This window comes from Strix aluco, chromosome 12, assembly GCF_031877795.1.
Source record: "Strix aluco isolate bStrAlu1 chromosome 12, bStrAlu1.hap1, whole genome shotgun sequence".
NCBI lineage: Eukaryota > Metazoa > Chordata > Aves > Strigiformes > Strigidae > Strix > Strix aluco.
In genome coordinates this window covers 10,291,832-10,318,789 of record NC_133942.1, presented here as the reverse complement: position 1 = coordinate 10,318,789, position 26,958 = coordinate 10,291,832, and the positions used below count along the sequence as shown (strand labels likewise).

The 26,958-nt window shown below is 42.2% G+C and overlaps 1 protein-coding gene across 9 annotated transcripts in view; it reads left to right on the top strand.

Moving 5' to 3' along the window:
* Positions 1–26,958, top strand: part of TJP1 (tight junction protein 1) — a 197,058-nt gene that overhangs the window by 96,467 nt on the left and 73,633 nt on the right. The window contains exon 1 of one of the 9 annotated variants that reach the window (XM_074837744.1): positions 25,047–25,318. The exons of the other annotated variants lie outside the window; for them this stretch is intronic. Coding sequence (XP_074693845.1) covers positions 25,286–25,318 — 33 coding nt within the window. The 5' untranslated portion in view covers positions 25,047–25,285. Of the gene's footprint in view, positions 1–25,046; positions 25,319–26,958 lie in introns of those variants that run through there. 9 annotated transcript variants of the gene reach the window in all.

Below are 26,958 nucleotides of genomic sequence, written 5' to 3'. Positions count from 1 at the left end.
GCAACTGTTTTTGAACTTTTGTATGGGTGGGACGCTGAGTTGTAGCCAAGGACACCTGGTTTTCCCTTTTTAATCATGGAATTAGCTCTAGTGTAAGGAATTAAAAACTGTAGCCTCCAGTGAAGTTGGGAGCCTATCAGGGAAAGTGTGGTGGAGATGTTTGTGTATTGTATTGCCAACTGCTAAAGCTAGAAACTCTTTGCTGCTTTGCTCTGTTGAGAGCAGGGATTTGGTCTACAGGGACTGCACAGTCAGTGCATGAGCAAGATGCCACCATTATCAAATGCCGTAGTCCAGGTCATTTAAATACATATGAACTGAGCTTTCTCTTCCTGATTTCCAAACTGTCTTTCCTAAAACAGTACAGGCCTTCTCCACCCTGCTTCTCATCCTTAGAGTTCAGTACATGGCTTAAATTTGCCCTTTGTTCTGCTTAAGTGAACTTAGTCAACTGAACACAACAAGGCAAGCTGAGGCCTAAAATTAGTTGAAGGTAACTGGGTAGGGAAGTTCCAAATAGGGGAGCATATCACAAGAGGGTGACTATCAAGTGTAATAAGGAATGGAAAACAAAGGGGAAAACAGCAATATGTTGATTTAAGGGAGAAAGTGCAAAGAGGAAAGCCAAAACTGATGGTAGAGCATCCTGACAAATTTTTCCTGCTCTTGAAGCCAGCCCACAGACAATATGGAGCCAGTAATTATTCAGGTGCTAAATGGGCGGTAAAGTTCATTTTTAAAAGGCTGGAGGAGAGAGCTCTACCTTCAAAATAATTTGGAAGCAATGTTGCAGGTAGTGTACCTGTGACTAAAACATGTATCGTAGAGCATAATATCAACATACTTAGAAAACAGGGATCTCAGTTAGGATGGGCTGGGAACCCAAGTGGATTTCTGAGCTAGTTTATACAAGTGAAAAATACCCCAATGTGTAATACTGGCACAGGATCACAGTTTGCAAGGAATATTATATTCTTCTACTCTTAATGTATGTGACATAGACCCATTGGGAGAGGTTGTAAATTCAAGCACAGCTTTGTAGAGAGGGGTATGTTGTAGTGGTGGTACTGATGTTGCAGGTTTTTAAACTGCCTTCCTTTATTTTCTTGAGTGAGGAGACCCTATACTTGTGGAGTTTCTCATGTCTGATTTTAAGAACTGCCGTAGACAGTGTATTATGCCTGCGCTTAAATAAAACATCAGCTAAATCTTTGTGCAATCTAATTGGGGAGAGGTTGGGGAAAGATTGCTGATATTTCTTTAATATTCTAATAAAACCTTTTGGCATAAGTGTGGCTTCTAGTTTCACTCAATTAAGTGAACAAGTCCTGAACATGCACAAAGACCTATATTAAACTTGCGGATAGACCTGAGGAGAAATTAAAGGCAATGAAGTGAGACTGGCTCCTGCCAACAAGGAATTAAAACTGAAATATAATAAAACCCACAACCTGTCAGACTTTTTTTTTTAAAGGCATCTTAAATGGAGTAGTATCTGTGTCTTTTATTTTTCTTCTCCTTCTGCCTCTTCTTGCTGTATTTTGGTGCAGTATTTTGTATGGATCACCTGTCGGGCACTTATATGCCTTCTGCACTTGCTCAAATTCTCTGTCTCCTGGGGAACACGGAACAATGTCGGTCCTGAATGGCTGGAGGTGGTGGGTGGTGGTGGTGAGGAGCTGGGAGGAACAGGTAGGGGCTGGTGGCCTTCCTTGGGGAGGAGTGGGCTGTTGTCTCTGCACGTGCCCTTGTGCTGGTAAAAGGCACGGCATCAGGGCCTGGCTTGGCAGGTGCTTACATTGGGGACATCGCACGGCCAGTTGCTGCTGTGAAATGACCAGTGTCTGTGCAGATGCTGAGCTGTCACGAGCGCCCGCAGGGACTTGTTGATGCTCACCATTGCATGTGACCTGTAGAAATTCTGTATTCAGTTCTCCATTGTTTCAAGAACATCAAGTCTCACAGCTCCTGTCTTCCCACACCTGTAGCAGATCTTTGAATTCCGTGCTCTGCTTTTGCATTTCTTCAATTAATGTTACTGATTGCCCACTTCAGTTTTCTTCTGCAGCAAAGTGAGTATGCTCACACTCCTGGACACAATGAGTGGACCTTCAGATCAGTTGAAGTGCCTGCAAAGAAAAAAAGTAATTATCCATTAATGAGGCCTGAGGCAAATGGAGACAATTAATTTCTGCTATGCTGTTTCTGTACATCAGTACTTGCAAGGGTTATAATTTCTGATCTGCAGTCTCTCTCATCTGTGAGTTTATCTGTCTGGGAGTAGCAGGTGACAAATAGAGACTTTACGGCTGAGAACACCCGGGCAAGTTTTCTTTATTATTAAAGTTTAATAACTTTAAATGGATGTGGAGTCTTATATAGGCCAGGCCTAGCGAGGCTGGAGAAAGGCAGGGTGATTCCTAACAGACCGTATGTTACCATCTTGGGTTTCATGATTGTTTCTGGGGTGAAGAGCATATAAGAGATAATTTTACTGTTCCTGAGTAAATGAAATGCTGTTGTGGGTCCAGAAGGCAGTTTCTTTAGCCTTTCCAAAGGAGATTTTAAGTATGTGATGGCAGTACGATAAAGTAAATGACAGAAACAACAGTGTGCAAGAACAATGTTTCCTTACCATCTAACCTAATCAGTCAGCTAAAATTCCAGTTGTATAACTAAATTTCAAGTGTTAAGTTTATGGGGAGACTTGGGAAAGTAGGGGAAGGCCCAAAGAAATACTGATAAGAGGTTGTTATGAGTGCTTGTTTGACTACTAACTACAAAGCAGTCTCTTCAGTAGCAAGGCATTCAGTCCCTCCAGAAGCACAAAAATGATCTGGTAGGAATTTTGTCATTGCAGATATCTGGATGAATTTTGTGTACTGAAGGGGAGTTTAGCACAGCAGCCTACAGATCCTTAAGACATTTCCCAGGGGAAAAGGATTAACAAGGACAACACTGACATCTGATAGCTTTTGACTGTTGGATGTTGATAAATGTTAATCATTGAAGAAGCTTCCATGAAAAATCAAAGTTTTACTTTTATATAAAACTTACAAGATGCAAATCTATGAATATAGTAGTTTTATAAGTTGTATAATGCTTTATTATTCATATAACATATAATTCATATAGCGAGTCCTAAAGTGTTTGTTACACCATAAAATTTTTGATGTTTGTCTCATGCAGAAGTTTTCCCTCTTAGGGAAACTGTGAAAAGCATACAAGTGGAAACAGAGGAGGTACAGAGAAGTACTTTGTAAAGGGGAAAAAGCTACTGAGCAAATCCTTTTCTTACAGATAATACTGCATTGCCACGATTCATTAAATGCCGAAGTGCAGGGGAACCAGGATTCTTCCTAGCTGTGAATTTAGCCACCTAGCAGGAAATCATGTCTCTTTATACTAAAACTTGCATCAGCAATAACAAATATGATAGGAAGTACTAATTAGTTTCTAGCATCATGGTTTTTTTTCTTTCATTTTTGCTCCGGGTTTGCTTGGGACAGAAACACCACTGTCACTGTTGCATCACAGGAACTTTCCCAAGATTCTCTTTCTCCAGTTCCTGCAATAACAAAGGGCTTCTGGTGAAGAGCATCACTGGGGTAACTGGCTTCAGTGCTCAGAGTGAAGAAGTCATGAGGCGAGGGCATGGACCTTGTGGTAATGTTGCTTCATCTCTTCGATACACACTCCTGCTACAACTCAATGCCATATACGTACAGCGAACAGGCTGGCCTTAGTTGGTGCTATAATAATTCCCTCGCTGCCGCAGTCAAAATTACAATGTCTGAAGTATTCCTTCCGGCTATTCATCAAATGTGAGTGTGTTCTTGCCACTAGCAGCAAATCTGAGTCACACCCTCAGTGTGGCTGAGAAAGAGTTAGTCAACAGTCTGAAGCGCAAAAGTACATGCAGAAGTCTGGAGCGGTTTGAGAAAGAGGTTGAACAGTAGGCAGGAGGATTTGAAGTGCCATTCAGTATCTTGCTGGAAGGGAGTAAGACGTGGCCCATAAACAGAGGAATAGGAAGCAGTGAGGTTGCCCCTGGATCGTCTGAGCCTGATGTTCTTCCTTCACAACTATGTGACAGCACAGTGGTGTGTCAGTGTGGAGAGTGGAGGGGTGGCTGCAGTGAATGCAGACCATGACCTGGTGAACTGGGGCTGTATTTGCCTTGTGAGACAATGTATGGATAGAAAAGTAAAAAGGGGAGGAAGAAGTGAGGTGGAGACTCTGGAAACCTGGCAGTGTCAGCATGTCTTCATATTGAAAGCACTGCAGGGCGGGAACTTTACCCATAAATCCACTAAGACTAATTTACATGTAAGTGCCGTGGACCCCTGGTACTGCGATTTGGTAGAAGAAGCAACCTTTCCAGGATTTCTTTCTGTTCTCTAGGCAAACTGTTTTGCTAGTCTTTCCTCAGTCCACATACTACACTGCCATCCTTTATACAATCCTGTCACTTTGCCGCTTCTTTCTGACCTATTTTTGCTGTTATGAGAATGCAGTTGTTTAATAATGGCACATTTGGGGAGAAAATGGGAATATTGTCTTGATCTTGAACTCCTGCTCGCATATCCGTATTAGTAAGTCATGGATAAATAGATGTTGAGTACTTTAATTAGGCATTCTTCCCTTTCCTATCATCTTCTGTTTCTCTTCAGGTTTTAATCTCTGTGGGTTAGAAAATGCCAGCAGACTATGGGGATTGCCAGAAACTAATAATAATTAAAATTCCTTGCTATAAAAAGCAGTGTACACTGTTTGAGCTGAAAGCATTAGAACACTTTCCAAGAATTCCAGCATATTAAATTCTGCTGTGACATTTGACTTATAGCATGGTAACTTTTTTTTTCTGCTTCAGTGCAGTATAATGACAGTAAGTCCCAGTTTTGTAAATAAGTTCCCACACAAATTCTTCATGACATCGCATGTGGGAGTTCACATAATAAAAAAGGAATGTTCCCCTCTTTTTCATGTTTCTTTGCAAACCCGTATCTGTCATTTAAACCAATGTCACACTTTCTTTAAAGACACGATGTCTACTGGTGCCTGAGCTACTATATCTGCACTTGGTTACCTATATTAACAATCAGAAGTGCTGTATTCTTGATTGACCTAATTGGTAAGCAGATTAAAAATAAAAAAAAAAAGGAAAACCTATTCTAATATTCAACAGAATAATCCAATTGCTGTAGTCTATTGGACTGGCTAATTCAGGGTGCTTTGGTGGCAACTGCAACCTCAGAACTGGCTTAACTAGTTACATAAGGATTCCCCAACTGGCATGTTGACATAAAAGCCTCACAGCTACCTTCATCACTGGGCTCTGGCTGAGGTTCAGTTCACAGATGTGGAAAGGAGAAAGCAAGACTTCATCTCAGGTCTGTTCTCTTGAGTCTGTACTCTGTTAGATCTTGTGAAATTCCATTGAGGTCCTTACCGATGTAGTTAATTTAAATTGTGTTGATCTGTTTCTGAATGATGTTGGAGACTAAACTTCAGGGGCAAAATGGGTAATTTAAATCCACTTTCACTATGATCACTATGTATTGACACTAAACCTATACTGTGGTTATTAATTTATTTTTATATGCCCAGGGCTCTATAAGAAGAATCTGCGTCACTGGACTAACATAAAAGCAACTTAGTTTATCACTCATGTACAGGACAAGAAATCTATCCCTTTTTATGATCCGTGTTTGGTTAATGAGCACTTTTATATTTGTGAAAAATTGTTGATACTTTGATATTAGCTTCACAAAAGGAGAGCTGTGTAGAAACGAAGACATTCCAGTTATTAAGTGATTCCCTTGCAGTGCTGCAGCCTCATCAGGGATTTCATTCCACTCCAGACCTGCCCACCTCATTCACAGAGCCCAGGCTCTGGCCAAACTGGAATCGTTTGGCATTCACAGATGAGCACATTTCCAGAACAAGTTCAAATATTCTGATGTCTGACTGTTGCTCTTGCACCAAGGCACAATGGAGATGTGTCAGACTTGTTAAAGGGAACATATTGTCAATTTGGATTTGAATTTTAATTTGATTATCATTTACTGTCTTACTGGTGTCAGACACTCACATTCAGTTACTGTGTTGTTGTAGTTTGTCTGTTCCACCTGCACTCTGAAGCAGTTTTGTTATGGTCGCTCAGAAACTTTTAATAAGTTTCTTCTGAGATGGTAGTAAAGTAGTGCTGCTACTGAGATTGATCAGGGCTCCACACGCAGCTGTAGCTCGAAGGAGTGGGGGGCACTGCAGTTGTCTCTTTGTATGCCTAGGATACCGACACCTGAAGCATTAGCACCTGAATTTCCTTGTTAGGAGTCTAAAGAAAAAATTTAATTGAAGCTTTGCATTGAAATGAAATATGTTTAGAAGCAAACAGAAAATGTTGAAAGAAAATAGGTATTCATGTGTCCTGAATGCTTAGTTGTGGTACAAGTGGGAACTTTTTTTTTCTTGTTTGTTATTTTTTGTTGTGGAGAATGCTGCATAACACATTGAATACTTCAAGGTTAAAAGCTGGAGGGATCTTGTTCTTCACCCCATACCCTAGCATCAACAGGCATCAAATTTTCTTTGTATTCCTTGATATTTTTCAACCCATGTCTCCTGGTATTCAGTTTTTAAAAGTTATTTTATTACATCATGAGAAAAGACAAAAATAAAGTGGATATCCATTTAGCCCAATGGAGGGAGAAAGAGAATGGAAAACAAAGACAGAAGGGTCATTCTCAGCAATTAGACACCTCTTTCTCCAGTAACAAAGTAATTGCCAATTATACAAGTGAATTCAGATCAATGGTAACAGTATTTTCAGAGCCTTGACCACACCACAAAATAACCTTTTATTTTCTGTGGACATGTCCTTTTTAATTCTGTTGCATTTTAGATTATCATATTTAATGGAAGTTCTGACATTTTTATGTGCTAGCGAACAAGTCAGTATTTGTTCTCCTTTTCTACTTTTTATGGATGCATATATGCTCTATATAAAATTAAAACAAGGAGACATGCTAATGCTTCTTTTGTATTGTCTGTTCAGCTTTGAATACTGCACAACGCTCTATAAGGTGCTGTGACATATCAGTTACTTATAAATGACTTATGTGGTTCTGGTATTACAGTAGAAGTCATGTGGAAAATGCCATGACCATCTGCAGAGTGGAAATCTGGAAACACTGTAATACCATATACAACATCCATTCATTCCACATGACGCTGAAATCAGTCTGAAGAACAGCGCTGCTGGCTATAAAATGGTTGAGGTTGATGATACAAATAGATTTTAAGAGTGTCTCCTGTGTATGTCTGAAAGTATCTGTACAGTATCAGATCAGAATTTCGTATGAGCTGTTTCAGAGGTAGAAACGTTACAAATATTAGTAGTATTCTAAGGAAAATAACAAGGTAGTCACAAACAAAGCAGAAGTTACAATGGACTGGGCAGCAGCTGCATTTATTCTAAGACCACAGCATTGTCCCAAGCAGCAGACATGTAGAAGGATGTGGAAGCCTGGCATTCACAATACAGTGCCCTGTTTGCAGCCTGGTCCTCCAGCACTTTTCCAGTGCCTTGGCCTCTGTGCAGGTTTAGCTTAGATTTTTATTTTTCAGGTTGAGAGTGTAATTTTTATAGCCCTTTTTGCTTCTGACAGCCGTTCAGTCAAAGAAATACATTGTCTTATTGAGGAGTTGATTCTATTTTTCACTTAGCTCAACTGGAAGTCTAGTTTTCTCCCGGCCTCCTCTGTGCTGCAGTGACATGGAGAATTTCAAGGACTTGCGAGAGTCCAGGAGAGAATTTGCATTATATGCTTGATGTTAGGAGGCCCGTGTTTTTCTCACCACAGCGCCCATCGTAGGAGGTCCACTGAGAACATAACGAAGTGTGCTTGTAACATTGTGCTAATTTACACAGGAACTGCTCTAACCCTAGGCGTGAAGAGCGTTCAGGCAATACAGATACGACTTAAAGTCATTTTTGCCTTCCCCTGGGCGGCACCTTCCAGAAGAAATGAAGTGCAGTATCTGCCCGAGGAAATACAGACAGATAAAAACTTAGTTTTAGTTATTCAGGGTCACCTGGTGAGCAGGGGACTGGGATGGAAGGACAGTTTGGAAATTCCTTGATTCTCCTCCTGCACTCTGTGAACAAACTCCACTGATTCTTCCACAGAGCTACTGTAATGCTCTCCTCATTACTATGTTGCATAAATAACCAGCTGTTGCCTCTTACCTTTGTATCCAGCTGTTAACTCCTTTAAAAGACAACTGAAAATGAGGTAAATAGCATCCTGATAATTTCTTTCTTTCATATAATTGCAGTGGTTACTGTGCTGCTGTAAACTGGGAAGGGGGGACACTGGCAACAGGTAGGAGGCCTCAAGCAGAACAATATGAGGAAAGATATGTAGATACGGGACAGTGTTGTAACTTCATGACTCTTGTTTTGACAAGGATATTACTGTGTGTAAGGTGCTAGTAACTGTGTGTAAGGAATGACAGAACCCATTCCTCTGAAAAAGCACAGGGACCCCTGGTTTAGAATAGCATTTATTTTTAATTGGAGGCCTTCCCAAAATATCTTTGTTTTGCTCTGGGATTATTGCCAGAAATATGTTTTTGTGACATTTTGTAAATGTACCTGCATCCTTAGATAACATTACTTTTGTTGTTGCTCAAAGCTATTTCCAAAAAGAAACAGAAAGAAAGAGGTATAAACTCTACAAAGTAAGTGCAGGCAGTTACCTAGCAAGACAAAAAGAAAATGACAGAGATGGTGAAAGAAAAGCTGGATTTGAAATGCAGCAAAGATAACTATCTTGCAGAATTCATTCCAGCATGTGAGTTTGCTACAGTGGAGAAATGCGATTGAAATGCTCATCTTCAGGTTCAGGTGAAGAGAAGTTTACAGGCATCACATAAAGTTACGGATTGATTCGATAGGTTAAAGGCAGTCAAGAGTTCGAGATTGCTGAAGCAGCACAAATGAGAGCAGCTCCTGTCGGGATCGGGAGAAACATCAGAGAGAACAAGGCTGAAAGTAGGTTGAGCAGAGCAGGACAGCCATACTTAAAATCAAAGTTGCAAAGTAAAGGATGTCAATGAAGTATTATCAAGACATTTCAAATGATGTTTGGAGATAGATAAGAAAATTGTGAATGTAGCAATATGTTTACCGTAATAAATAGCATTTATATAACATACCTATCACAAAATCTTGAAGTGGTTTACAAAGGCACTTACGTATCTTATTTTTACTTTATAGGTGATCGAACTGATCAAATTAAGTGGCTTAAGGAGTTAAACAGAAAGTCGGTAGCACAGCCGAACCACTGATCAAGAGCCACTACATACAGTAGTCTAAATGTAAAGATGCTAGAATATGCTTTTTAATGCAAGGCAGCTGTTCATCTCGGAGCTGACGTTTCTGTGTGACTAAACCACAAAAATGCTAGACTGCTGTATTATCATCCCTGTGTTACCTGAGTTCAAAGCATCACAAAAGTATTTCTGTGCATTGGAAACTGATGGCAAGTGCTTATCAAGATAGCTTGCAATTTCTCTTTGCATTTTGTCTGCATTTCACAGTGTATTATAAGTGGCATGTCAGTAAAAAATAGATTCAGTCTTGCCAGCAACAGAAAGCAAAGAAGGAAGCAGCAGTAGTTGGCTCCCAGCAATGTTCTCTCGGGAACAAGTCTGAACTGAGGCAGCTTTAGGGCTCTTTAGTTAAATTAGAGTTTTCCTGCAGTCCTCTACATAATGGGGTTGTTCTTTTAAGGAGACCACCATTTTGCAAATGTGAAGAAAATGAAATACAGTCTTAGGAAACAGGCATCTTGTTGCACTGCCTAGGTTATAGTAGATATCAGTTCACAGAGAAAATACCTCTTGGCACCATAAGAAAATGGGCAGAAACATTCCATAAAACACTAGAGGAAAACTGTCTCTGGCTGATAAGTTTGTATCTTTAAGGCACAAAAATCTTGTGGGATGTAACAAAGACCCACAGATGTCTTACAAGGAACAAAAGTTGTGGCCATCCTTGTTACTGGGGTTCTGAGACAGAGCTGGAGTGCTGCTCTACGTGTCAGTCCTCTCTGCTGCCCACTATTTCATAGCACTATGGGGGGGCTGAGTGTTAAGAGACTGTTTACATGATTATTTCAGTTGTTTGAGGCTTTTTCCAGAAAACTCATCTTGTGCCCGTATTTTGTTGTAATTTATCTGCTACTTTTATTACTGTACTGGATTCAGTTTGATCTATGGATTAAGTTTACATAGATGAAAGTAGACCTGGGTACATTCCAGTCCCCAAAACAACTGCGTCCCACCTTCCAGCCCCTCATTTTAGCATCACCTTCTTGCCAGTTCTCCTGTATTCCCTAGACATTATATCTCTGAGATGTGCAGCAGCGTCTTTGTAGTCATTATCACGACTCCAAAGTGGCTTAACAGTGCTTCCTCCACATGACTTGTCACAACTGGAAAATTGTGCTGATTGTCCTGGATGAACTGGATAAGAAGATAATGATAGGATTATTAAGTTTGGCATTATGATTATTGCCTTCCAGTAGTGCTCAGTCCCACAACCCTTGGTGCTACAATCTCAAACGCGGTGTGCTTAAGAGTTCAATAGACCTCTGAGCAGGAGGATGTGGACTTATTTGGAAAAGCTCCAGTGTGGAGTGGTCACAGCGAAAGGAAGCAAAAGTGGTTTAATCATAGGATAATCATGCCATGGTGACTCACTGATCATGGGTGGATTGCTGTGCTTGCATATCCAGAATCTACCAGGAGCTTTAAGTGCAGACAGGCTTTGGCAAGAAACTGGGAAGTGTACAAGTGTTTGCTGCAAACAGAGAGTCCTTTTTTTTTGTAACTTGTCTGCTTGGATGCCTGATCATGAGGATGGCAGTACTCTCACTGTTTTGCTCAAAGCTGTAAGCAACCTTCAGTAATGTGGATAGTCAGAAAATATATCAGACTTATGTAGTGGCCCTTAAGGAAAATTACTCACTGGAGCCATTTATACCAGTTTATCTTTGCAAGGAAAAAAAAAAAGGTATTTTGGTCTAGCATTACAGATCTTAAATCCATAAAAGCAAAAATACTGAAAGTGTTTATGTTTGCATATTGAATGGCTCTTAAAAGAGATAAAATATCAACAGCAATTTGCTGAAAAATCTTAAGTATAAATAAGGTGGAAGTAAAAGTAATTACACCTTAGGTGATCATTTTCTAGTTTTTCTCTTTCAGTTCCTGACTCCAGTGGTCATTTTACTAAGTTTTGTATGTAAATTATTTTGTTTTCAGATTAGTTTTTAAAGACAGGAGAAATTATCATGTGTAGGTGCATGCAGAGCTGAACTGCTTTTTATAACTCTTACAGTATCTCTTCGAGAAAGGAATAAGGAAAAAAAAAAGTAAAAGCACACTGTTTGCCAAACGGTAGTAATGTCTTCTGTCAGACAGTGGAAAGGGGGAAAAAGGTATAATGAAGCTTTTTCTTAAGAACCTTGAAAAAGTGACCTCCACTGGAGGTGGAAAATATTTTAGGAAGCTAGTTAGGGAGGTTGAAAATGTGCAGTACATAAAATTAATATCCTGTTGTAAAAATAAGCTAATGCAGAGGTGAAAACCGTGAGAAATTCTGATTTTCACTAGGAAGAAGCAGTAAGCAGATTGTGGAATAATTCAGGTTAGAAGGGGCCTAACGAGGCCTCCAACCTCCTCTCAAAGCAGGGTCAGCTGTGAGGCCAGACCAGGTTGCTCAGGGCTGTGGCTAGTCTGATATTGAAAACCTCCAAGGGTAGAGGTTACACAACTGTAACGCCAAAGGAGAAATTGAGATGATAATATGAAGAAACTAAAAATCAGTTTTTACTTTGCAGTGCAATGTAGCTTTCAAAAATCCCAGACTGTCTGCACTATATCTGCAAAAACTTTATACTGTGGAAGAAAGTGACAACAGGTGGCCTTTTCTGTTAAGAGCAATCTGTCAAATTCCCATACTTTGCCATATAATAAGCTTAATAAGCTGTAATAAGCTACCTTGCTGAAGTAACAAGTACTTTAAGACAGTCAGGAGAGGAATAATGAAATGAAAATATTAATGATTGAATGTGCAAGTTGCATGAATTTTTAAGAATGGCTACCAATATTTGGCTTAATTTTGTCTTTTCCAGTTACAATTTTACAGCAGTACTGTGTATTTATGTACCACCAGCTAATTTCTAAAGCACATAAAAAAACTTCAAGTTATTGATTTGGCCATATAGCCCCCATTGATGTGCTACTGATGTACAGAGAAGTTAAGTGATTAATCCAAGTTCACCGAGCGTGCCTGTGGCAGCTGGGAGGTAAAACACAGGTGTTTGTGCTATTTGTGTCTCAGTGGTCCTTCTCCATGAGGAAGAGGTGACAATACTAAGGTCATACAAGAGAAGTCCCTGTGAACAATTAATACTTTCTTCTAAAACGATCCCAGAAAGTGCTTGAAAAAGGAGTGTTGAAAAGCAGTATGCTTCATGCTATGTATTTTACGCTTTTTCTTCTTCAGATACATAACATATCAAAACTAAAGAGCCTAGTAAATGATCTGCCTATAAAGAAACCCAAAAACTAGAAAAGAAAAATGAAAAAGACTGGCTTTGAGGCCATTTACAGAGCTGGAGGGATGTGAGGCTAGCGCAGTCCAGAATTCAACATCTGTATCCTGCTGCTGCTAAAATATGGGTGTAGTCATAGTTGTTTGCCCTTTTGTTGCAAAGTGAAGGTTAATAAACATCCCTGACAATAGAAGCAGGTATGATTTAATCACAGCTGTTACCACAAACGGGACTGTGCCAGTTATGTTTACATATCTGTCTGTGAATCTGTGCTTACATCAAAGTATGTCTATTAAATACTTCTTCCATATAGCAGAGAATGGAAAGATAACATCACAAATCAAGTATTTTTTGAAGTATTGAAATAAATGTTAAAAATGGGGGGAAAAATCATCAATTTCTGGAGCATCTTATTATTCAATATATTTTCATAATCAGTACCGACTTCCCCAGAGAGGAGAAAGGGCAGAGGATGGTTTCCATGATAACTATCAAGATTGCTTATGAAGGTTACTACAATATTTGTATTGCCCATTCCATGCTTTGCTATGCAGTCAGAAACAGATTTCTGTATTTTCAAGAGCTGTTCAAGCATAGTTAGAGGCTCAAAATGAGTTGAAATCTCAGCTGGCGGCCTAGCAATTTGTTTTCATGCTGCAAGTCATTCAAGATTTATATATGCATAACTTTTTGATGGAGTAAGGGGATATCCTCAATCCAAGTTCTCTGTTACACCTCTATTTTTGTGCAAGATATAATGCACTCAGTGTCCAGCTGTGTGCTGTCTTCTGCCCCTTAACATGGCAGAATCTTAGTAGCTGCTGTGCTTCTGTCTCTCTGAGGCAAAGACTGCAATATAATTGTAATAATGTTATATAATGGTGCATTTGTCTCATTTGTAATACATTGCATCAACAGGGTCATTTCTAAAAATATTAGCAGTGCAGGGAGTCAGGCTCCTCTAGGGCCTGAAGAAGGTTTCCATGGCAGAAGCTCTGCCCGGGGGGAGAGGGCTGTGGCTGCAGATGGAGCATGGCTAAGTGAGCGGAGCAGGTCGGAGCGGGTGCGCGGGGAAGGTGCCTCCAGAGGAAGGGCACTGACTCACTGCGTCCTAGAACCAGCTCTCTCGGGAGGGTTTTGGTGGAGCCCTTTCGCAGAGGTGGAAGCTGCCCTTTCCCCAGTCAGCACAGACGGTGAGTGAACACCAGAACCGTCACTATCTGCCTTTCAGAGGACTCCCCTGGACAGCACAGTGGGACTGTTTGTTTAAGGGGGGTGCAGCCCACGGCTGACTGCATGCACTGAATAAGCAAAGAAATTACTCCCAAACAACTTCAGATGCATTGCTTCTTAAAGCATCTCAGTTTCCTTATATTCAAAGAGCTTTTTATGTTGGCTGAATTAATTTCAGTTTTAAATACAAGACCCATCTCTTCAAAACCAGAGAACATGCTGGTGCTGTAGAATAATATTTTTCGTACTGTCTGAAGAATAATATGAATACTGGTAAAGCAGATTGTACACAGGTGTACTCCTCTCTGAGATGGTTCCTTTGTCTGTCCCTGACTGCCACACAGTAGTGTCTTAGTGGAGCACTGGCCATCTTCACTATTAACACATGACACAGTTTTTGGAAGGGGAGTTGGAGGAGGGTCATGTAAGCTCTGTATTTGCCTTTTCAGTGCACACAGGAAGACAGAAAAAAATTGTTTTAATTAAAAATCAAGAAGTTGTTTATCTGCATATATAATGCATACATTTGGGAGACCTGATCAGTCAACTTATCCTTGAGACCACTGGAATTATTTCTGCAGTGGCATGAAAAAGGCTATGACATAGATATCCTTCAGCTACACAGTCTAATCTGTTCACTTAGAAACAAAATACTGATTTTTAAATGAAACACGATACATAATGAAATTTTAATTTTAAAAGTTATAATTCAAATAACAATGTGCGTGTGCTCACCATCCAGCCCGAGTCATGACATTGTCACATTTTGATACGATCTCATTACTTGCATTGTAGCATTATCAAGTACTAACACAATGACATGTTCTGGAGACACATTCACGTTACTGCTCTTCTGGCTCTCAGTAGCAGGTTGTACAAGATGGAGCTTGTGCTGCTGGAGGGAGGCATCACCGTTCACACCCTTGTCTCTGGGCCTTTCATGACCATGCATGGGTAAAGCTGACCCTGCATATATACAAGCAAAGATTTTGCAAAGCTCAGAATTTATTTGTTGTTTTTAATATAATGAGGGCAACAACTGCTATATTATCCTGTGCCTTTGCAGATATAATAAACATTGTACATGATTTGTAATCCTTGTTGAATATGCTTATGTAGGTAGAGATTATTTTGCTGATTTTCCCAAATGATCTAAGCATTCAGTGATTACCCCTCTAATTTATTTCTGTGCCAAGAATAAGGAGTGGGTTAACTGCTCATGATGCAGCTCTGGCTGGGGAACAGAGAGAACACGTTTCATGTGAGTTATGGCAACTACTCTGGTGTTCATGGGGGAAAAAGGCTTCCGCCTCCTCTTCTCCCTTCTTCCCTGTAAATCTCTGTCAACCTCTGTTGGAGCCTCCAGATTACAGGGCTTTTAAAGAGAAACAATTAATTATTTTCATAATCAATTTGTCAGGACCATTATGGCCTATTAGTGCAGCCAGGGCTCTGACACAGTTACAGAAAGGGAAAGAAGTAGGCTGGAAAGAAAAATTAGTCCATACTGGAAGACAAGTGTATAAAAAAGGTGTTTCTTCTGATAAGATGTTTTTGGATGCTTTCTGTGGTGACTTAGTGGCTAGGTTTGCTCTGGGTTTTGCATGGTCTTGGCATATATTGTTCAGAAAACAAGGAGATGCCCGGTTGTGAAAATACAATACAGCTACTCTGAGAGAAACATCTAGAAGTAGTATGAAGTCTATGTGTCCAGCAGCGCATGTCTAAAAAGCGGCAGTGCATGTGTTTGATGTTGAGAAATGTCAGTGTGACATATAGCCAGGAAATAGTCATAGGGCTTTTTTCAACCTTTGTATTTATAATTGGGTCTTCGAGAGACAAAACAAAAAAGTCTGTTTTGAGGGTTGCCCCTTCTAATGAGAAGCTTTTGAAAAGTATAGGAAAATAAGTCTAAATAAAGTATCTGTGGAAGACCTTCTTCAAAACACTTGTTACATTTATCCTAAGAAGTGTACAAACCACTTCAGTATCAAGCATCTTGTTGTCAATTATAATATTTACTCATCTTAAAACAATGCAAGAAGTAAGAGTATTTTATGACTCATGAAATTTTTCACACTTGACGGCGTTGGCTTCTCCAGTTTTGAAAAGGTTTTCAGAAAGACTTGCTAGTTAGGGAGGAAGATTTATGGGGAGAAGCTGTATCTTTTATTAGACCAAAGCACAGCATTGGAAATAATGGACAAGCTTTCAGGCAAAGGGATTGAGGGACTGAAAACAGCCACACTGTCTGGGCTTCACAGAGAAGCTTGCTTTAATGCTTGTCCTTGCTTTACCTGCTCTGAAAACAGGAAGCATTTCAGTCTCTAGGCTCTTGCTTTAGCACTTTTCACAAGTATTAAAACCTCACACATTTAAAAAAAGATATGGCAGTTACAGTTTTTCAGCTTGTGTACTGGATTGAACTGACAGGTGTGTAAAGAAAAGATTTAGCTAATGAAATTGATATAATGTGCACTTTTCTGTGAAGCCTATGCTACCTAAAAAAGTAGAAAAGTGAGACGTGAGGAACACTTATCCAAGTGTGGTAAATAAGAATCTGCCCTGTTATCTTTACACTGTAAATATTTTTGCTTTAGATCTTTCTGTGCTGTCTGTATACGTTTAGCTAGATTAAAGCATCGTTCTGATTAGATCCTCTTGGCATCACTGTAATATAGGTTGTGGCGTGTGGTCCTACGTAACAAGGAAGGTTTCTCTGGTAATGCAGCAGTCAGGAAAATTTCTGACTGCGTATTTCTCAGATTTAAAGTTGGGGTTTAAGTAAAGATACACCCTTAGTCACATATGTTTAGCTTCTCAAATGCTAATGTTTTGTGAGTAAGCACATGCACAACCAGTTTTAACCAGCAGCGCTCAGCTAAGATCAGAATCGAACCCCCTTTCCTGGAGACAGATGCCACCTGTGAGTTTTGCTGAAGAACTTCTGTTTTGGCAAATGTAAATCAGTTTGCAGTATAAATGCCTAGAGAGCTGGACTGAATCTAATCAACTGAGAGAAATAAGTGAAGTTTGGACTCTGTATCAGTATAAGCAGTGTGACGACTCATAAAAAAAATTCTCACTTAGTACTTCACATCTTTTAGAACGTCTTGTTTACTGTGTTAAACATACCCAATATTACTCTGTGATCAAAACTTGATTTTGTATATCTTGAACTAAAATAGTATTTAGTTATTTCTAAAAAATACCTTATTGAAAATGTATTACAGGTTGGGGTTAATGGGACCAAGTGTAAAAAGAGTGCATGTTTTCTGAGGGCTTTTGAGTGACTCAGTGACAACTGGCTTCACTGAGTCTATATACAGCCAATACTATATACATCTTCAAACTAAAAAAAGTGCACATCTAAGGATTTCTTGCACATGTATGGTGGCATATCTTATAGGACCACTTGAAAAACGTAATGCAATTATCCAAGGAGTGAAGCAAGCAATGTTAGCCCAGATGAGGTATGGGTGCCTTACCTCTGTAAGGCAGAGAGGATGGATGCCTTTTGTCCACAAGTTTGGAAATCTGCAACTGATCAGATCTACATGCTTGAAGTGTAGGTAAATGCTATGTAAGTGTAGATACATAATCATATTATCTTTGCTAGTAAACCTAGCTTAAAAAGTCCCTATCTTTGGCCACTTATTTCTGCCTCTGTGCTACAAGGATAATTTTTTAACCAGTATCACTTTAGTTATCCCCATACAGAGTTAGCTTGATGCAGCTGTGGGGGTGATGACACAATGCAAGAGCAGAAACGAGTGGTCAAATAACATTAAAAGAATGTGGGGCTTCCATCATGTTAGTGTGTATTGCCCTTTGATTTCATGTGCTATGACATGCCAAAGCCCAAAAGCCAACCCATGACACGTTTTTTCTTTCCTGACAACAACGGGTCAGGAAATAATGCAATATCCTCCCACACTAAGCACTTTCTATTCTATTATCTTCTCTTTAAAATGCCATCTTGAAACTGTTACATAAAATGAAAACTTTTAAACTTATTTTAAAAACTTGTCATGAGTTTTATTTGTATAATTAAAAAGATTAATATTAACCACACTGTAACAGTTACAGATGAAATATTCCACCAGGGCATACTGCAAAACCACATGTTGTCCCTGGGAGCTAAATTTTGCTATTGATTGCAGACACAGCTAAGTTAGAGTATGTAATATCACGGATAACCAGATGTCTCCTTAGTTGCTACAGACTAAAAGTGACTGAAAACCACTCTAAACTTTAAGATGGGAAGTATGGGATGCTCAGTAAATTTGTGTTAAATAAGATCTGTTGAGGGTGGAGGCTGGATTATTGAAACATGGAGTTAAAACTCATAAAGCTCTGTTCTACTGTAGTATTTTATAGCAAAATAATATTTGACGCATTCATGTCTCAGTCTTAATATATTTTTGAATGATAATGGTTTTGAAAGAGACCCCCAACAAAACTATCACAGACCAGTAGTGACACCACTGTGCAATATAATCATCCAGTAATATATAGTTAAGAAAGCTGCAGGGGGTACAAATAAGATAACTTGAGTTTCTTCCACTGACACAATCAGTGATCTTTTAAAAGTGCTTTTCTGTTAACTGTTTTTAATATCTGGAGGTAGCAACAAAAGCAAATACTAAGGTGGAAAGGGTCCATAACCCTATGGGTGTGACCATCAGGAGCTTAATCCCTTTATTACCTCCTCTAAACCTTACTGAAGTCACTCTTGTAAAGCAGGTGCTACTAGGACAGAGCTACTAGGACAACTAAGGTAAAGATTACACTGGAATTACTGGGTGTAATCTGGTGTTCCTGCCTTTAAGTACACCGTTAGTCCCCTGACTTGATGGACCTGTGCATGTAAATTTTAAAAGAATAGATGGAGTCTTGTACCAGTTGTAATAAGAAAGGCTAGAGGATAAAAATAAATCTTGAGATTCTAAAAGTCAAAAGCTGAGTGGCAATAAAAATGGACTATAGTTTATAAATTTCAATAATTTGTTTCTACATTTTTGAATTATGCCATAAAGTCTTTTTTATATGAAGAAATAAGAAGCAAATGAACTCACACTTGTGGTATTATCTGTAAAGTGTTAGCAGTATACTGATTTTCAGTATATGTTTTTGGGTTGAATGTGACAATTTTCAGTACGTATTTTCATGTTCTATATTGCATGCCCTTCTCATTAACAAAAATGAGTCACCATGATTTCCTGTGGTACGCATCGCAACCGCGGTATTTGTGCTCAAGAAACTGGAGAAGTGATCTCACATTTCAAAACTATCTGGGTTGGAAAACCGTACCTCTGCAACCCCCTTCCCTCCCCAGCTCCATTCCTCCTTATACATGGGGATTTCCGTTTGGGTTTCAGAGAAAAGTTTTGTCACTTTGTATCTTTTGCGAGGGTTCCTGGAAAATTTCTGCTTTTGAATGCAGAGTTGTTTGCCAGCAAGGTAATTAAATCAATTCATTTTATTAAGCTGTCCCTGGGCTGCCTTTCCAAAGTACTTAGTTTGTAAGATCTTTATCCTGATGGGCGTTCGTGCTTTACTTTTACTTATCAAAGTTACCTGTGCAGTTAATTTTCAGTATATGTTGCTGTCTGGGCAAGCATTTTTAAGAATGAACTGCTAGTCATGCTTTCTGAAAGCAAAATATGAAAAAATAAGAATTCTAGATCAATAGACCATGTGTGGTTCTTGTCTGTGGTATAACTGTTCATCAGACCACATCAGCAGTGAATGTGTGCCTGGTTTCACAGTTTCACAGCTGTCTCTGATTATTTTTACTGTCCCCTTTCTACCAAATAAACCTGGAGAAAGTAGAACAGTTCAGAGTATCTGACGTTTTGACATCCAGTGGATACTTATAGTGAGGCATTTTGTAAAATCAGCCTTGATCAGCTGCAGTGCATTTACATATACAGTCCCATTCACATAATGTCTGTCTGAGATGGGAAGTAAAATGGTTTTACATAACATTTCTGTAATAAATTAGCTCTGCTGTCATGAACCAAGATTACAACTTATGGGTTACATTTTCTTTAACAGTGGTCTCAGATTTTGTCACTACACACAATTATACAGATAACAAAGATTCTCCTAAGACCTGGTCCAAACCAAGGAGGCAAGAGTTTCTCTTTATAAGGATATCCTAAAATAATAACCAAAGAGACTACTCATCAGCTCTACAGTGATAAATTCTTTAAGTATTTTAAGGCTGAAAATAATCTTGCTTTGCCACTGCAACCTACTTTTAGTTCTATTTGTACACTTGCCATTTGCTTAAAAATTGAAGTGCTACTCTGACTGAACAGAAAACCCTTGCACTGTGTTAAACCTAATACTTTTTTTTTAAGGTGTTAAACAAGAAATAACAATGAGTTTAGAACAGCAGGAGTTTAAGACAAGCTGACAAAACAGGTTGAGTTTATTCCCATTCAGGCCATATCCAGCCTCTGGTGTGTACTTGAGGTGTATGCTTTAACCTACTAATGAGAAGTAAAGTACAGATGTTTGGGATTTTGTCTTTGTCTAACAGTTCCCATATGTGAGAGGCAGCGAGTTATTGGAAGACTCTATTCACCCTATATTGAGCAATTACCTGCAGTATTTTTAGAAGAGGCACCTGCAGTGGTACACAGCCTTTGAAAGAGGAAGTAGACACAGGAAGCAAGCTTTGACTGTGTGAAAGTGGGAGGAAGATAAGAATCATTACTAGGTATCGTCACGATGTTACATTTTTCCTAGGGACTTGATTCAGCAAGACTCTGAAATTCTGTGTAATTTTAAGGACATGAATTTTCCACAGCTTTCTTTAAACCACTTTCTTATTTTTTGTGGTGGAAGCAGATACTTTCTTTTCTGTGGTTTACATGGTGCATTCTGATTTTCTCTTTCCCTTTTTCCTTTGTTCCTGAAATGCTGAAATCAGGTGGCAATTACAAATACAGAACGTACAATATCAACTGAACTGCTTGACATCATTGATAGTATATAGGCATATTTATAGCTAAGTATCCCAAGACTACCTCATAGGGCAGCAAAACCATCCAATATCTCTGAAAGATCTTATATGAATTGTTCACTTTCTGAGCCACACACACCACAAAACCCACAGGAAGTTGTGTCTGTAGTGGCTGTGGTTCTGCAGTTTCCTTCTTCTCTCTCTTTAAGTGGTCAAAACATTTCTTAAAAAGTTCAGGTCAACACAAAGTAGAGAATAGACTTCCTGTTCTTGCAGTGTAACAGATACACATGCCTTCAGTTAGAAAGAAGGATTCACACAGCTGATTGTCCTTCTGTGTCCTTTGAATCAATTTAGGGTTATGGTTTGAACTATACTGATTAAATAATCATTTTATTTTTAGGTTTCCTACCAAGAAAATATAATAGTACTTTTTTTAGACATCTCTCAATAGCAGTTATTTAAAGGATGAGTAAAGCACTTGCTTTTCTTCAGCTGATGACTTTTAAGACAATTTTCTTTCTGAAGATGAGGAAACCATCCTGTTTTCAGGACCTAAAACATCAGTATCAGGATTATGAATTAAAATTCTCATTCTTCAGCTAACAGATGGGACTTGGTACATATCTCTATCTGACTGAATGTACTGTATATATAGGGCATATGTATGCATAAACACTGACATGTATATATTTCTCACTATATATTGATATGTGTATATATATACACACACATAGAAATTTGCTGTTTCCTTAAATCCTTTTTAAAGGGAGTACATGAATACACTGGAAGCCCAACAGTCTTAAAAAATATAACTTGCACATTTCAGAGATGAATTTTGTAATACTTTATTAAGAATTTTTTAAAAAGTTAAATAGGAATATCATTCAATCTTTCTTTCATTTAATGTAATTATTTTAGGTTGATTTGACTAACGATTTGGCATTTTCAGTACTGTTGATGGTAGCCTTACTTGTGAGAAATTTATTCCTGAAGAGATGAAGAATTTCTCTGAACAAAGAATTTGAAAGGACAGAAACATGGTCCTGTTACTGCGTTGTTTAAAAAAATCCCCCAAAACATTCATTAAAATAATTTGTATCTGCCAACAAATATATGCATTTTACCAATGCTAACAGAATAAGATGGAATTTCTAGCTCCTCTAATTCATATCAAGAGTAGAGATGGCATTTTAAACAGTTGTTGGAAGGAGAAGGGAGATGGGGAGGGACGGAAGGAACAAAGGAAAAACAGGAAAAAAGGAAAAGGATTGAGAGAAAAGAAGGGAAGAAAGAAATGAATCCCACTAGTCTCTGTGGGCCAAAAGAGTAATGTATGTCCCCTCCCAGACTGGCGAGAATCATCTGTGATCATTTATATCCGCTGCCAGATGTTTCAAACCCCTAGATAGAAGTCCTTCCTTGTTAAACAGTCTCCTTCCTCGTCAAATACAGTGTATGGATTGATGGCATCCAGTGTAAGATAATACAAAAATGGCGCCTTCATCTTTGCTGGAACTTTCTTTGCTTAATATTTTTCTTTCGCCTTTTTATTGGTTCCCCATCTTTCTCCCAATACCTGAGTAACTACTTCTCTTTCCCATGGTCCTTCTCCCTTATTTTAGGGATCCATCTCCACCTCTCTGTGTTTGCATGCCTGTGGTCCTCCTTCATTCCCCTGCCTTATGCCTCATCTTGTTTTATGGTCTTTAATCTTTGTTCCCAGCCTATCCTTCTCCCCACCCTCCCCAGAACTATTCTTATTCGGGGGGGGGGGCAGGTGAAAGGGAGGGATTATTTTACGCTACTCTTTACCAGGTCACTCTCCCGTGAGTTTTTTGTGCGTCTCCACAACTTGAAATCTTCCCCCTTCTTCCTGTTGTGATCTCAGCCATTTCCTTCCTGCCTCCTCTGGTGAATACTCGTAGACTGGCAATGGAAGCATGCGGGCATAAAAAATTGTCACATTCTGCCTTCTGCATGTGTAGATAGATTAAAAAAAAATAAATCTGAGGCTTAGTTACATCTAGCAATTAACAAATAAAAAATCTGCAGTAGTGTTTTCATGGCAGGGGCCAGCAGAGGAGCTTTGGCAGAAGGCCGTGCTGCAATGTAGGAGAACTCCCGTGGGGACGAGCCCCTCCTGAGCTCAGCACAGCCGCGGTGCCTCTGCGGGAACAGGGCAGTGAAGCCACGATATTCGGGTACTCTGGGAGCAGTCAGGTGCCAGAAAGTCAGGGATGGTGCTGACAAAAGGCAGAGGTTGCTGGAGCTCTGAAGATGTCCTAGGATGTAGTAGGGAGAGGGCTGGAACTGTTTGCTCCGAGAGAGAAGGTCCCAGTGGGCTTACTCTGCCCTGCAATGCCGTGTTCTCTGCACCATGGCGGAGGAGTTGGCCCTTCCCCCCTGATTTCGGACTGCTGCCTTGGGAATTTGCTTAAGCTATTTCCTGGAATATGAATTTGTTTATTTTCAAAGGAGGACAAACGTAAAACTCACACAGTAGCTTTGGGTAGGGCGTTTCTTTATAGAGGATTATTGAAATATTGCCTCTTCTTAAGAATTTAAGTACTTCTGAAGATTGCATGGGCCACAAAAGCAGCTGCTAGCATATAAAAAGGACAACTGCAAGAAAGTTGTGGCCCTGATACCATGCCTTTTACTGTCATCTGTGCGTCATGAAATGTTTGCAAAGTGAGTGCAAAATACTGCAGTTATGATCTGGGATTTTTTCTCACCTACTCTCCTTTCACTGGAAGCCGATGTATCTGATCAGTGATGGAACTTTTGCTCTAGTCTAATATTTTAAGAGTAAGTTAATCAACATCATAAATTATGGACCATAGTGGTGTGGCTAATACACGGAGCGTGCCATCTTATCACTGAGGTTCGAAGCACTTTAGTGGGTGATTCTTTTGGAAGTGGTTTGATTAACTTATGACTTAGTCCTGGAAAACTTGGGAGTATGTGCTCAGCTTTCTGGGGCATGAGCCATCCCGTTGCAGTAAAATGAGAGTGTGCTCGAGTCACAGCTCAGATAGAGCCTCGTCCTGCATGGGTTAGGCACTCACCTCCCCAAAGTAAGAGAACATCCTTAAAAATTTTTTTCTAAATGGAAAAAAATGTTTGTGGTGTTTCTCTTTGTGCTTAAATAAATAGTCTGTAAAAGACACTAAAAACCCTTCACCTAGAATACTTGAAAACGTTTATTTTTTTAAAGCCACGGGCAGCAGCAGTTCATAGCGCTGTAGGAAATGCTAAGGCTATGTAGTCCCCACCTTAAACCAAAAGAAATCGCCCAAGTTGTTTTCTTTTTGTGTCTTTATTGCTTTTATCTCAAGAACAAAATGAACAATTAGGAACTTGAAAACCATGTCCTGCCCCTTCAAACAATAGACGAACACAAGAGCAGGTCGGAGCCCTCGCTGATTGCCATCCCAGGCCGGCAGTGCCGGCAGCCCGGCCCCGGGCCGGGCCGAGCGCGGAGGAGCGCGGCAGTACCAGCCCTGCTCCGCCGCTCGGGGCCGGGCCGCCCCGCCGCTGGTGACGGAACAACGGCGCGGCCGTCCACGCGTTTCCCGCACCAGCCGCCTCCCACCAGGATGCGCCTCTCCGCGGGCCCGGGACTGCCGCGGGCCCCGGGGCTGCCGAGGGCCGGGCCGGGCCCCGCTCCGCTCCCGCGTTTCAAACCGCCCCCCGCGCTCCCATAGGCTGCGGTGCGCCGGCAGCCGCCCGGCCCCCGCCACCGGTGCCCGCCGCCCCGACCATTGCGCGGGGGAGCCCCGGCGGCGGGCGAGGCCTGCGGGCGACCCCGCGCCGCGCGGCGGGGCGGCGGGGCTGGGGGCGGCCGCTCCGCCGTCGTTCGAGGAGGGGGTGGGGGGGGACGCGCCGGGACCGGCAGTGGGGCGGGAGAGGGGCGGCGGCGGGGCGGGGCTCTTTCCCCTCGCTCGCCCCCCCCCCCCCCCCCCCGCCGCCGCGGGCGGGATGGGCCGTGCCGGCAGTCAGACATGTCAGTGGCTGCGCGGGGGGAAAGGCACGCGGCGGCGGCAGGGCCGGGGGGAGGCGCGCGGCGCGGCGGCTGAGGGGACGGGCGGGCCAGACCGCAGCGGGGCCGCTCCCGCCCTCCGCGCCCCGGCGGCGGCACCCCGGGCGGGCTCGGCGAGCCCCGGCCCCGGCGGCGGGGGGCCAGGCGCCGCTGGCCGCCGGCGGGAGACCGGACTTTTATCAAACTTGAGTCTCCGCTCCCCTTCCTTTCTTTCTCCCTCCTCCCCCGTCCCCGCCCCTTCCCCGCCACCCTCCTCTTCCTCCTCCCCCCCGCGCCCTGGGATGTTTATTCGGGCAGCTGCGTGAGGCGCGGGCGGCAGCGGGGAGTTTCTCTCCCCCGGCCTGAGTAGTTGCAGGCGCGCACACACTCGCCCTACTCCGGGGGAGAGAAGGAAACAAAATGTCTGCCAGGGCCGCGGCAGCTTCCACTAAGGTAAGGCTCAGCCCCGGGGCGGCGGCGCTCCCTCCCTCCCCGCTCTAATCCTCGCCGTCCCCCCGGCGCGGTTTTGGCGGCGCCGCCGTGAAGCCGCTGGCCGCGCCGGGGAGCCTGTGCCCCGCCGAGCCTGTGCCCCGGTGCCCGCGGCTTCCCTCGCCTGCCCCGGGGGCGCGGGCAGCCGGGCGGGGGGCGCCGCTCGGCCTGGGCGGGATGGGCGAGGCGGGCCGTGGCCTCCTAGCCGCCTTCCCCGGGCGCCCGGCGAGCCTCCCGCCTGCTGGCCGCGCCGGGCGAGCGCGCAGGTAGCCCACCGCCCCCCCAGGCCCGTGGCCGCTGCCCCGCCGGCCGCCTCCCGCGGCGCTCCCCGCCCTCCCGTCTACCTGTTGGACGTGCGGCGGCGCCCGGCTGGCGGGCGGGGAGCGCCCCGGGCCCCGGCGGCGGGACGGGTCCGCGCCGACCCCGGGCGCGCTCCCACGAGCCGGGCCCTGCCCGCGCGGGAGCGGCCCGGGCCCCCGGGAGAAGCCGCCGGTAGCGGCCGGAGCGCGCCGTCGCCGGCTGCGGGGCAGGGGCGTGTGGGCGCGCAGGCTGCGCGCTGGGGCAGGCCGTGCCCTTTTGTTCCAGGCTGAAGAGCCGGCTAGCAGCTAGGAAGGGTTTAACCGGGAGAGGCCAGTACTGCAGGATTCTTCTGTAGCCGCTGAATCAGTCGGGGGTGATTGTTGCTGACATACGGTAAACACATTTGGGGCGGCAGTAATCCTTCAGAAACTTGCGCCGGTCCTCCACCTGATCCGTAGGTGTTTATGGTGCAGGTGCACGTTGCGGGTGTGTACTCTGACCTCCCCTAGCACTGCCGCGGCGGTGAGTAATGCTGAACGTCCCCGAGGGAAAGAGGTGGAGTTAGGAACGCTCAACAGGTTATTTTTCCTTCGTGTAAAATTAAAGGTTTGCTTTGGAACTAGTTTGAATTTAAATTTCGAACTAATTTTGAGCTGTGACTCCTGAGCAGCTGCCCCTGGCTTCGGCGTGACAAGTTCCCATCGTGTGTTAGCTGGTGTTGCTCGAGCTCGGCTTAGTGGCATTTGCTGTCGAGTGAAACTATGTGGTTTCGGTCTGATGTCACTGACTGGTATGCACTTACTCAGAAGTGATATTCTCTAGGCTGAAGCAAAATACACACCGTATTGCAGTACTACTGAAAAACTTCAGACTACTTGAAATACTAAGTTACCGATAAATTTACTAGTTGTAATATTGTTAGCTGTGGCGATTTTATCTACTTCGAAGTCTTAATTTTACTTTGAAAGTGTATTCAAGGCAACTTCAGCTTCCACAGGGCAATTTAAAAAATTTAAATGCCGATGTTGACCTCCTGAGTTGCGTGCCCCTTTCTCAGTATGCTTTCAGACATCTTTTATTACACTTTAACATGTGTGTGCCTACGTTTCAAAAATAAATGCATATGATTGGAGAAGTAATTTATTTTGGGTAATTCAATATATCGCGTAGCTACAGCGACAGATAAAGTGTATTTCCCTATTCCCTGCCCGCGCCCGCCCCGCCCCCCCCCCTTCAAATGCATTTGTGTTAACAGCAAGCAGTACTTGAAGGTAAATGTTGTCTTTACTCCTAAGAAGAGTAGT